At 43.5% G+C, this 13,150-nt stretch overlaps 1 protein-coding gene across 1 annotated transcript; it reads right to left on the minus strand.

The window, feature by feature from the left end:
• Window positions 1–1,546: 1,546 nt before the first annotated feature.
• LOC141727146 (uncharacterized) lies at window positions 1,547–11,301 on the minus strand. The gene is made up of 6 exons (XM_074533063.1): window positions 10,757–11,301; window positions 7,651–7,972; window positions 4,809–4,875; window positions 3,157–3,328; window positions 2,679–2,723; window positions 1,547–1,558 (listed from the first exon to the last, which is right to left on the minus strand). The coding sequence occupies exons 1-6, from the start codon at window positions 10,796–10,798 to the stop codon at window positions 1,547–1,549; spliced, it is 660 nt and encodes a 219-aa protein (XP_074389164.1). The 5' UTR covers window positions 10,799–11,301.
• Between the last annotated feature and the right edge of the window lie 1,849 nt (window positions 11,302–13,150).

The following is a 13,150-nucleotide window of genomic DNA, read 5'->3' on the forward strand; positions in this document are numbered from 1 at the left end:
GAAACCCATTGGGGTATTGAAGGTACAGTAGACAGTTTGCTAAGGCAGCTACTTAGTGTTAGGTTGACAGGGACTGTGACAACTGAAATTTAAAATCTGCTTACAGATCAATGCACAGTTTTACAAAAGACTGCCTTTTTGGATCCCAAACCAGGGAAGTAGTACCAGATATTAATGACAAGGACATTTTTCTGAGTTAAGAAGAAGTAAATATAAATACTTATTGGGTTTAATGGACACATTTTCTGCATGGCCAGAGGCTTTTCCTTGTCACACTAACAAAGTCAGAGAAATACTTCCAGTTAAAAATAAAAAATACTACTAAGAGTAAGGATTCCTTCTGGTATGCCAGCAGATAGTGATTCTCATTTCATAGCTGACACTGTACAAAATTTATTTAAAAAGTCCCAGTTAACTGAAACTTATTTAGCCCATGGAGATCTTACCCTAGCAGCAAGATTGAAAGAGCAAATCAGAGCCTACAAAGACAAATGAGTAACATTTTCCAGGAAACCTCACTAAAGTGGCCAAAAGTGCTTTCCCTGCCACTGTTGAGAATCAGAACTCCAGTGGCTTTTAAAGAAAAGTCATGCCACATGAAATGCTCTATGGAAGACAATACCAAATTATAATCCTTTCTAGAGAAAGTTATGTGATAGGAAATAAGCATTTAGGTCCCTTTTTACCTTCTTTGCAAAAAGTACTCTCATCTCTGCAGAAATTTTGGGTATGAGCATCCCTGAGAACTTTGGATGCTCAGGTATATTCTAATCAACCTGGGGACTGTGTCTTATGTCATAAAGCACAGTAACAAGCCACTTAAAGAAAAGTAGAAAGGACCATTTCAAGTACTCCTAAACACTTCCTTTCCAGAAGTAAAAGGAGATGGGACCAGTGCATTCGTACATCTTCCCCAAAGGGCAGCCTGCCCCAACACACAAGAAACTGGAAGGGAAAATAGAGTCAGCCGGGAATATGAAGATTAGACTTGTAAAAGCATGGAAATATAACTTCTTTATGCAGTGTAAAATTAGTTAGAAGAAATTCCATAAAAAGCGAGATAGGTCATGAAGGGGTAAGTATGAAAAATCCTCACTCTCAGCCCACCCTCACCACCAGCATTCCTGCATGCTCTGTCAACCAGCAGCAGCCACCAGGCCAAGGGGAGGCTCCCCAGCACAATTCACCCCATGTCCCCCACAGCAGCGTTCCTGGGGCTGCTGCGCTGCAGAGCTGCAGCAGCAACCCCTGACCCAGGCAAAAATGGACCCAAATTTCAGGGCTTAAGAGGTGACATTTTAATGAACTTCCCTTGAAGGAGAACAGAAGGGCAACGATGGCTCAGGTGTTCAATCAGAAAACACTCGAAAATCTCTCACGTAGGGAATTAACATCATTGCATGGAGACAATTGAGAATTTGTAGAATCCTCTCTAAGGAAGAAAGGGGCATTCAAAGGCCCCGGTGATTGTTCCCAAACATTTTCCTGCCTCAGACAATTTCATATTCTTCCCCAAAAGAAGGTTAAGGTTTTTCTGGTAACAAGTCTACCGTTTAAGCTAAAAAATAAATGGCAGAAAACTTAGGAAAAGGTCTTTATTCCAAGTTCCCAGAGATCTGTAAAAGAATCAAGATCTGTGTCTCTCTAGAAAGGCTGGTTGAGACAGACTGGTTTAAATATGCAAAGAAATGGACAGCATTTCCACAGGGCCACTTGAACGCAATTTCTCTTTAAAACCCATTGAAGTACCTTGACTCCAACACCACTCTACGTATTTTACAAAACTCTTGCAAAGATCTGGATATATTCCTTGGCTCACTGACAAGGGAAGGCCATGACTTAAAATCTGTTTTGAGAGCTGCTTCAGATGACAGCTGAGAGCAGCTCATGTGCACTCCTCTGTAACCCTCCAAAACAAAGGGATTTGCTGACAGACTTGTCCAAACTTCAATGTCTTTCACCACTTAGGCAAAGATTTTGCATAAACAAGAAAAAGGTCAAAAAAAACACCCCAAAACTTATAAAGAATTTCCATCAGCCAAAATCGATTCTTAAAATGTGCATAACTTCATAGTACAGGTAGTGGGCTTCCACCCTCTACTGATAAATTTATCTCAGTGGACAAACTTAAGACTTGAAGAACAGAATTGACAGAAGAAATCCACTCCAGATATCATAGAAGCAACAATGAGAGAAGGACTTATAAACAGTGAGAGTTCTTTATTGTTAACATTCAACACTATCATCTTTCAACTTCTTAAACTAACTAAACTTCTTTGAACTAATCCAAGATTTTAAGAAATATTCTACGGCTCAGTGCTAACATAACCTACTGTTCAATACTAACTTAAAAAATCCTAAAACCTAATCTTCTAGTTGAAATAAAAAATCTGGGGTCTGCAGATGTCACCAGGCTGAAGCAGATGTCTGGTGCCAGGACTCCACTCACTGCTGGTCATATTCAGAAATGCGCCTCTGAATATGGGCCAGCTTTTTGTGGAGGTACTGGCACCTGCTCTTCATTTCAGAGTAGCTGGGGCTACCCTGTGAAGGAGAAAGCAAAATTAGGGCATGCAAACTCTTCTGCAGAGTCTACACTCTCATGTCCTTTGCTTTAAAAAAGCCTTGAGACAGACTCAGCAGTTACCATGGCCCTGCAGCTCTGGTGTCTCACGTACCTGTTGTAGCTGCTGATAATCTGCTAGGATTTGATGATGCAGCCTCTACAAGAAAATAAACATGAGGAATGTTTCTTCACCAGCATAAAATGCAAACTTTGGTAAAACACTAAAAGTTCACTCAGTCTAACTCCAGACATTTTCTTCTCTGTCAGCCACCACTCTTCTGGGACATTTGCAAGAACAAATCTCCCTCAACCAGCACCACCCAAGATCTGCAATTAAGCCTCTCAATAGCCAACAGAAGGAGCCCATGCTCTAAGACTCTGCTTGGGACGCCTCTTCCCTTTCTGTTTCATCATAGACAGCTCAAACGGGGGCTTTTGGGCAGGGCCTTGCAAAAATCAGAACCAGCCCAAGCAGTGTCTGAGCATATATGCCAATTCTGCAGGTTCCCATTGTTTCACTGAGCAGTTCCAGGGAATCAAAAACACTGCCGTGATGATGAACCAGTCTTCATGGTTTTATCCTTCTTTACCTGATAGGCTTCAGAGCCTGGAGTCAGAGACTTCCATTGCTCCTGAAACTGTCTGAATTTCTTTGTGGTCCTGTCAATCACAGAGTGTAAATTCCGGTATTCCTCATACTCTGCATGGAAGTCATCCTTGTAGCGCTGGCGTTGCTCCAAGGAGACAATGGCTACGTATTTTCTAATGGGAAAAAATGAGACCATTTTTCTATGCGTGAACTCTAAGAGAACATTCCAGTATGTTTCTAGTCCAAAAAATACATGTGTAATATTACACCAAGCACAGGGTAATGCCAAACACAGACACCCAAGCTTTGAGTCTGATGCTCTGGGACTGACAGTTTCTACTTTCAAGCTCATGTGCTTCAAGGGAATGCAGTCAGGTAACTCTAGGAATCAGTCACATTTCTATGACACTTAGTTACTAATAGTTTACATTGTGGAGGTTTTCTTCATTAGTAAGTGAAGCACACTTAGAAAACATTTCCTTTAATTTCAAATGTCAAAGAACAAACAAACCCAGCAGCCTCAGGAAGAGGAGATACATTACTAAATTATTATCTCTTCTCTGTAGGAAAAGCTTAAATTAATTACATTTACTTGTGACAATACATCTCTAAAACATATTTGTCAGGGAATGCATTTATGGAGTTGAGTGCACAGAGTTGGACTTTTGAGCTACATTCTTTACTGTCTAACACCAAAGCAGTGTTAATGATAATATTTGATTCTTCTAGTGGACAGCAGTTGCATCACTGACCATGGAACTGAGGCATTTGTAACACAGCCACAAAAACAATCTCTATATCAGTCTGAAACTACAGCTACTACCCAAACAGCATCTGCTCCTAAAGAGGGCAAATTCATTAATGCCTAAAGACACTGATGGGAGTCAAATATTCTTCAATCCCTTCTCCCTCACATCAACAGGCGTGACGTTTATCAAACTCAAGATACAAATCCAATTGAAATGGCAATGAGAAGAATTGATCCCACTTCCCAACACTCTCACACCAATACTTCTTCTCCTCTGGGCCTGAAGATCTTGTTCTTTTTGGAGCACAGAAACACCTTTCACATGGGAATATATAATTCAAATCATCCAGAGATTAATATTTACAAGCAGTAAATCCTCAACAGGATGAAGTTCAATCCCAGGACAGACAGCAGTTTGTGCCAAGCATGCATCCCAGATACACCTGACTAGTGTGCAGGAGGAATTTGAAAAGAAAACTCCAGATGCCTTGCTACATTTTGGGAGGCACTGGCGCAATGTGAGCCAGGGCCCTGCCGTGCCCGCTCCAAAGGCCGCAGCTGCCCCAGAGCCCCAGAGCTGCAGGAGGCCTGACTGCCCTTGACAACATCCCTGCTCTCACACAAGCTGGCAGCAATTTCCAGTGTTTCACCACACACACACTTCTCCCTCCCCTCCTGCACTGCAAATTCAATGTAGGGATGCAGCACCACTGCTGCAGCTGAGCCTGTGCAACTGCACTGCAGGAAGGGAGAGTCCGTCTGGGCCTAACCCACCTCCGTGTTCATCTCTGCTCTGAGCTTTCCAGGCCCAAATAAATCTGCTCAAACTCATCCTTTCACCACAGGAAAGAGCTGGACACTGCACCCCACTGAAAGCTGCAAGAGTTAACGGCTACTTTGCTCACCTCAAGTAGTCTGGTTGGTCGCTTATTGCAGAGCATGTGGAGGCAATGGAAGTCTCTTTTCTTGCTCCTGCAGAGAAGCAGAATTTTGACATCCGTCATCAGGAGGTCTTCAAAAGTTCAAAAGAACCCCATTGGATAGTCTTGAAAAAGTCCTTCAGTGTTCTTCTCATAGCAAATTACTCAGAAGCATTAACAACTTTTAACAATAGGGCACATAAGACCTTCTCCAAAGTAGCCCTGCCTGGGAGGTAGATAGAAGGAATGGCCACTGTATTCTACAGGTTGTGCATTCCCACAGTGTTAGCCCCAGCTCAGCTTTTCCTATTTGAAGGCATGAGGCGGCATCTGCACAGCCATCTGCACAGCCATGCAGAAAATTATGCAGCTTCAAAAGACAACAGCTTGAGAGAAATCAACGTCGAGGTTCCAACAAAAAAGAAAGAAGAGAGCTGAAGTTCTTTTACTGCCATGTTTCTATCCCCACTTCCCTGCTGCTTCCAGAGGCCCACAGTTCCGATGAGAGCCTGCACTCATGTCAGCAGGAAAGCCAATTCCATTCTATAGGGCTTACTGGCACTAAGACTCCAATATCCTGCAGTCAAAACTCAGTGCTTCTCATTAATGTGGCAGGTTGGGGCAGGAAACAGCTCTGCATTTGTGACTTGCCCTTTGCCTCTTGGGAAGCATTGCACACATAACCTTGAAGCCCTCTTTCCAAAGAAATGTTCAAGAATTACCATGATAATAAAGAGAACTGCCATAAGAAAAAGTCAGCTGAAACAGGAAGGAATACTCAGGAGCTTGGAAATCTCTCTCGGCTTTCTATTTCAAGTTTTGTGTCAAGCATAAAATTCCCACATATTCCTTTCCATTCCTTATCAGCTTCCACTGCCGTTGTTTGCATAAAGGAATTTTGCTAAAACTCAGCCATTCTTGACAATTTCTAAGCTACCTGAGCTTCAATTCTTGAGGAAAGAGCTGTTGTGTGATCGTCCACTTGCTTTTGTTGATTTCCTTTGTATAGCAGAAGTATAAAAAGAAGTGGAAAAGTGGTAATACAACTGGACAGAAATACCAATAGTCATAGTATGTTCAATAAAACTTGGAAGAACAGCTTTGCTGTGAGCATTTCATTTCCAAAAGTGCATTTCCTCTCATGGCTCAGTCCATATGAAAGCATCCTAAGCCCCCACTTGAAACACAGCACATATTTTTCCTTCATAGCTGGGCAGAGTTTGGGAACTGGTTCTTCAAGAAAGCTGCTCATGTGTTTATAGATTCAAGCAGAAATCCTTCCAAAGGCATTCCAAAGTTTGTAGGCACCGTGTGTATGTCCAGAAGAAATGTGGAAAGGCCATCTCAAAGCACCTGTTTCTACAAGCACACCACCACTCGCAAGAGGCATCTGCACACTCCAAACCTGCCTCCAGGCTGAACCCAACTTGGAATTTGCAAGGTCAAACTCCAAAGGAGGCAATCCCCAGATTTAACAAAGCAACTGAACTCTGCCCTGCTGGGTGTGTCCCTGTCATCAGAAATCAAGCATTCTTTATGTGTTTCTGTTTAGCTTTTCAATGTTGTTTTCAGTCTGTACCACTTCCACAGCTTTTGAAAAAATAAATTCTGCAGCTAGGATGGGGAGGAAACTCCCAGCCCAGTTCAAAGTAGAACTCCAGGAAACCACAGCTTGCGTTTTGTAGCTTTTGAAGTTTCCATGAAAAGGCTGAGTTCAACAAACAACCATGGAATCCCTGAGATTTGATTGACAGGTTTCAGTCAACTAGTCTGCAATACATGTGTGACAGGTTTCTGCCTTCATCATGCAGTCTTGAAAATCTGCTGATTGAAAAAGTGCAGTCTCAGCCAACACTTGGCATTTTACTAGAAACCTGATGGAAAGAAAAATAATCCATTTCCTCTGGCTTCTAGTGTCTGGCTCTTCCTTTTAACCGGCTTCTCCCCAAAGAAATCTATTTCAAATTCATTTGTTCTTGATTGGTTTTGCACTACTTTGAGAGAAAATTTCTAAAAATCCATGCACTTTTAGAGAAGGTTCCAGCAGCACAAGTTCTGGGCTTTGCTGTTTTTACCTTTTAAACCAAGAGTTACAATGTAATATAATGGGGAAAAAAATAAAAAAGTCTTGATTTTTCATGACCATCCAGCAGAGAGAATGGTATAGCAGTAATGTAGAGCAGTGCCTTCGTGTATCCAGTGCTGACTTTCAAATCTCCCTTTCCACAAGGTGGAAAGCAAGAGCACAATTAACTAATTCAGAATGCCTTCAAAGAAGGATGTTCCCATAAGATAAGCCACCACAACAGGAATTTGAGAGAAGCACAATTGGCAAGAATAAAAGCACAAAGCCTTTGCCTAACAGAGGTGAGGGTTTAAAATTAAGACACCAGACAAAAACCTCCACTGTAGAGACTGTGGGTAAGGAAAATCAGTGCTTGCATGGCTTCTAGCCCAAGATGTGGGAACAAGCTGTGACCACCCTGTGAATCCTCGAATCTTGGACAGTATAAAGGTGGTACCTCCAGAGAGACCTGGGGACCCCCACCACTGAGAAGACCAAGGGTTAAGAAGGACAGGTTGGACAACAGAGAGTCCATGTGGTGATGATATCTCCCCACTTGATGTCTCTCTCTTCCCCTTCCCCTGCCTCTCTTCTCTCATTCCTATCTCCCTAGCTTGCGTTTCCTGTTCAATAACATTTTTACTATTGCCTGTGGAAAAGGGTCATGCTTGCACCTTAATTTAGGCAGAAGCTTCTCTGAATTACCAAATCTTTACACCACACTTATCCACACAGGAGTCAGGAAAACCAGCACATCAATACCTTCATCGAAATCCAGGCGGTGCCACTGCTTCAGCCTCCCCAGTTCATTTTTCTCCCCACTTGAGTTGGGGATCTCCTTCTGCTCCCTGGCAGTTTTTGGGATGCTGGAGCTCCGAAATTTCTCTGTTTGCTGCACCACATGGGTGCACGGGGAAACAGAGCCGGCACTTGGAGACATGTCCGAAGAGAACAGAGATGTGGAAGGCAGAAGGAAGGAAGAAAAGTGGCCACCAGCTGCTGGCTGGACAGGACTGGGCTGGTGGCCAATTCTCCTCTTCTTGCTCGTCACAGGACTGGTACAGTCAGAAGCCAGAGGCCGTTTCTGCATCAATAACAAAATCATTCATTCATTAACTTATATGATCAGGATCAAACTTTGCTCCCAGTCTGGAAAAGCAGCATTTCTGAACTGGGCCAATTTGAACACACATCTTTCCACACTAAAAAGAGCATTCAAACCAGAAGTTCTGCAGGTAAATAAAGGCTCTGTCTCATTCCTACATTCCCATCTTAGCACTCAGCATGTCCTACTTCAAGACTGTAGCTAAAATTCTTTGGAAGAAAGACACTCCCTTCAGGAGCTCCATCAAAGGCTTCCCCAAATGAGAAGGTCCTGCACATCATTCAGATGACAATCTTGCACCACCAGCAAGTCTGCTAAAATTTACCATACAGTCCAGAATGTTAAAAATGCACAAAATACCTGAGCTGGTCTTACTGCAGCATCTCTCTCAGAAGGCCCTGGCGATAACGCTTGACTGGTGTTGGTGGTGTTCTGAGATGGAGCTGATTTTCTGTATGGATGGGCCAATATTTCATGTTACAAAGCCTAAGTATCAACTGTCCAAATTCGCTCCTTGCAGGGAAAACAGAGTCCTTCAGTGTCAGGACTGAAGGAAACAGCATGAAGCTGAGTTGAGGGAGCTTTAGGCAGGATATCAGGAAAACATTCATGGCCCAGAGGGTGCTTGAGCCCTGCAACAGGCTCCCCAGGCCAATGGTCACTGCAGGAGGCATCAAGAAGTCTTTGGACAACACTCTTGGGCACCTGCTGTGCTTCTCATGGTGTCCTGTGCAGAGCCAGGCACCATATTCTCACAGTCTAAGCTTCATTAACCAGGGATTTCTCTTTTTTCCTTTCTCTGAGTGACTGAACTTACCGAGAAAGTATTAACTTCAGCTTCTGTCTGTCTATTTCGGTGTAGCCAGGCCAATCAGTCTGAAGGGTTTGAAATAGATGTTCCTTCAGACTGAAGCAATTATCCTTTGCATTCCACTTGGCTACCTACAGGCAGACGTGTAGGAAAACAAATCTTTATTATGCTTGCTGCATGCAAACTAGAGAAATGTGATTGGTCCTGAACAGCTGCTTGTGAGCACTCTGTCTCAATTAATCAATGCGCACATGCCCAGGTGTAAATGAATTGAGGATCATACCTTCCTCAAGACAAATACAAAGTCACCTCCAAAAAGTAAATTGAGGTAGTAAAACCTGAAGACCACTGATATCAAAAGTGCAGGTTTAGACTTCATCCCCTGACACCTGCTCAGAGTTCCACAGAAAAGCCCATTGGGAAAGTCTCCATCAATTTGAACCCTCAAACACACTGAATAACTCATCTAAGACACCACTAACATCTGTCACAACTTTGACTTTTCTTCTTGAAAATATGATAAACATTCATAATTTGGGTCTGTGTTGATGCCTGTCTGCCCACAGCAGAAAAAGAAATGTAAAAGTAACAAAGATACCCAGAATCAGGGATTCACTTCTTCAAAGCTGAACTCAGGTTGTGTTGGAAGGGAAGCAAGGGTGTGTGTACCACATCTCAGCAAGCTCACACTGTCCATTTCAGACCTATACAAAATAAAGCCCCACTTACTCTGATGTCCACAAAAGCCTGAGCAAGGCATCTCAGGCTGCAGGGCTGCTCACACAGAACTTTCAGAATGCAAACCTGGACCCTGAGGCAGTTCACACCTCCTACAGCACACTGACACCACAGAAATCTCGTCAAACTTTGCAATGGAACAGGAAAAATGTTTCCATCCATTGCCTTCTTAGGAGCTGAGCTTTGAAAATGTATAATCAACTTGAAATCTAAATGGGCTACTTCAGCTGGGAGCGCAGAACATGGCCCTCGTAATATTGTGAATATTTTCAGGATGAAAAAGCCTGCCACTGCCCTGGGCAAACCTAGCAACAAACTTCCCAGGTTCAGGGAATGAGTTCTTAAAAGTCACTGTGGGATCAACCGAAACTGTATTGAATTTTCCTCCCTTGACTAAGTTCCAAGACACTGTTTGCCTAGCTAAAGAGGAAATGTTCCCACTTGATATATTAATGCCAGCATAATTCAGCAACACTCTAGGGGAAAAGGGAATTTTGAAAAGGGAATGAGAGAAATATTGCATCTTTCAATGCATGTGCATCCTATTGCTGGCTGTGAAAATCAAATACCAGTGGAATTTAAAGGACCACTGGAGAAGTTATTGATTAATTGAGTTCCAAGAAGAGGGAATATTTAAACCACGTGACAGCAAAGAAACCCTCTGCTCAAAGTTTGGCTACCATCTTTATCATGGAGGATGTGCCTGGAACACCCCTGGAAGAAAATCCCCACAGATCCCAGAGAAGTCAAGTACTATAGAGAGGCCACTAACTGTGTTCAAATGAAATACTGGCCTCTGCAGTTCCTGAACTCCTCTGCCCTGGAACTTCTTCCAGGAAATTTTAAGTGCAGTCATAAACCATTTCACACAATCAAGGAACCCCTGTGAAGTTACTCCTTGAAGCAGTTAAACAGTGCACAGAAAAGAAAGAGAATGGAATAAGGCATGAGGAGCAACAACATTACAAAGTGTTACTCATTGCCAGCTATTCTAGAAAAACAACAATGCCCCAAAATTTTCAAGTTTTCTTTCTTTTTGTCACATGGACCTGCAGCTTGAGACCTCTGGATGAAGTTGATGGAAAAACTTTAACAGGGAGCATTTCCAAACTTATTTGTCCAGATGCAATTTAAAGAGTAGAGGAACAAGTGACAATTAGGAAGAAAAGAAGAGTGTGGTGGTAATAATGCTGGCACAAACTCCACCATCTCACCTGCTGAAGGATCTTGGCAAGGGTGCCCTTGTCCTTTTGCATGACTCCATCTCTCTGCAAGCGAGCAAGTAACTCTGGCTTCTTGTAAGTCCTCAGAGCAAGTAAATGAATCACCCTGTCCCTGTAGGGTCGCCGATAAACAGCACTGCAAGGCTTCTGTTCATTCTCTGCAGGCTTCGTGGGCTTTGTTCTCTTCTCCTCAGGGGCGGGACATGAAGTGTGTGATTTGGCTCTTCTCACATCTGCTTGTTTTCCCAAAGGAAAGGAAAGCAGAAAAAGAAGTGTCAAATGGGAAGTTGGCAGAACGCAAAAGAGTTGATTAAAATGTCTTGGGGACAGAGCTGATTTTGAATATCCTTGTGGAATTCCTTTGAACTCACATATTCTCTGATTCTGTGAAAAAACCTAGTCCCTAACTGGTCCTGTATGGAGCATGTTGCAAAGGTACCCTGGACTCTACCAGCAACCAGACCTGTCTCACCTGAGATTTTTTGTGCCAGCCTAAAGTAGATGTGGTAAAAATTCTCCAGTTGACTCTCTAATGCCAGTTCTCACACCCCAGTAACTCAATGTTAAATATTCCCTTAGGATCTATGTAGATGTCGTGGGGTGACAGCCTTTATCCCAATATCGTGTGTTATGTCTGGCAGCTGTGCCTTTTCCCCCACCCCCCCCCCCCCCGGCAGTCTGGCTGTGGCGGGATGGGGAAGAGAGGAGGGGGGGGGGGGGGTGTGACCAGGCACTTTTGGCTTTTGGCTTTGGCTGCTTGGCTTTGGCTAGCTGCTGCTTGCTTGCTTGCTTGCTTGCTTGCTTGCTTTTTGCTTTTGCGCTGTTTTTTTTCTTTTTCTTTTGTTCTCTCTCTCTCTCTTTCTTACCCTCCCCCAAGATACTGGACCGGCTCCGGATCGGACCTGCGAGCTCCAGGACACCCGAAGCCTGCTAGAGAAGATTCGGCGCCCTCCACAACACAGTCTGGTCCCTTTTCTTTTCTTGTGTTGGGGAGTGTTCTTTTGTTACTTGTAAATAAATAGGTTTTGTTTTCCACTTTGCTCCTCCGAGAAATTCCTTCCCGAACCCGGTGTTGGGGGAGGGGTGGTTGGAGGTTTGTTTTGTTCTGGGGGGCTCCCTCTTGGAGATTTCCCCTAATTTGTCCTTAAACCAGGACAATAAATTTTTGGTGCGTTGGCCGGGAAAGCGGAGGCCAAAAACAGTGGAAAAAAAAACCTATAACAATAATATTTTGGTTTTGGTTGTTTTGTGGGCATATTGGTGATTCATAATGTCATTTGGAGTGGAAGCTTGCCGGTTTTTCTGGTCCCTAGGGGCTTTTGAAGTTTTAATACCTTTGTGGTCCCTAGGGTTATTTCCTTACCCCAAAATAGCTCTGATGTTGTCCCTAATAAGTAGCTTTTGTAAGCGGGGGGCACTAACCAGAATAATCATTGTGCTGGCCTTATGTGTGATGATGTGTCGGATAACAGTGCTGGACTTTATTTCAGGAATGTATGGATTGTTGTCATGGTTGTGTACTCAGTTTGTTTGGGGAGAAGAAGAGGAAGGGGCTTTTCAGCCTTTGTCTTCCTTCTTCTCCTACAAATTGTTGACATCTCTATTAGAAAATACTGACTTTCCCCTGAGTTTGAAAGAAACCATCTTTCTGGCATTTAATTTATTAAGCCTTGTCTATACTGTCTGGAGTGTATATAAAATGAAAGCTGAGATTTCTAGAGGGGTTAGAGAGACTCCTGATTCAGGAGTAAAACAAAGCAGGAAAAATCTTGACTGGAGTGGGAAATGGGAAGATATGGGCCACACTTTAAAGGAATTTTCTGATCCTATAGACTGGGACTTTCCATCTGATCAAATTCAGAATCCAGTCGAGGTGGCAAAGTATTTGAGGGAGAAGTGCCATGGTAATACTAAGGAAGAAAGGATTACTGTAGTGAGCTGGGCCTTGGCGTTTGTTTACCGTACTCTGCTAGATACTGTGGAGCAGCAGATAGCAGAAAGGGAACAGGGAGATAAGTTGGTTACTATCCCAGTGACCCAGGCTGCAGCTAACATCCCAGGCTCCAGGCTAGCAGCTGAATCAGACAATAGGCCCCAAACCATGGCTGTTGCAGCTAATACAAGAGGTGGAAAGTGTAAAGACAAGACCGATCGGAAGGTGGAGGATGATGACGATGATGCAGAAGAAGGACCCTCACCAAAATCAGAGGCCACATCAAGGGGCACAGAATCTGGAGCCAATATTGACTCCTTTTCTCTGAAGGACCTCAGAGGCCTAAGAAAGGATTACAGCCGACAACCTGACGAATCTATTATTAGTTGGTTAGTCCGCCTTTGGGATGCTGCAGGGGAGGTTACGATTTTGGATGGTACTGAAGTGAGGCA

Source organism: Zonotrichia albicollis, chromosome Z (genome assembly GCF_047830755.1).
Source record: "Zonotrichia albicollis isolate bZonAlb1 chromosome Z, bZonAlb1.hap1, whole genome shotgun sequence".
Taxonomy (NCBI): Eukaryota; Metazoa; Chordata; class Aves; order Passeriformes; family Passerellidae; genus Zonotrichia; species Zonotrichia albicollis.

Excerpts from the sequence above, each read along its gene's own strand:
- LOC141727146 (XM_074533063.1), bottom strand. The coding sequence starts at position 10,798 with ATGCAAAAGGACAAGGGCACCCTTGCCAAGATCCTTCAGCAG. Across the intron at positions 7,973-10,756 it reads TTGCCAAGATCCTTCAGCAG|AAACGGCCTCTGGCTTCTGA; the intron begins GTGAGATGGTGG and ends TTATTGATGCAG. Across the intron at positions 2,724-3,156 it reads CAGGCTCTGAAGCCTATCAG|AGGCTGCATCATCAAATCCT; the intron begins GTAAAGAAGGAT and ends ATTTTCTTGTAG.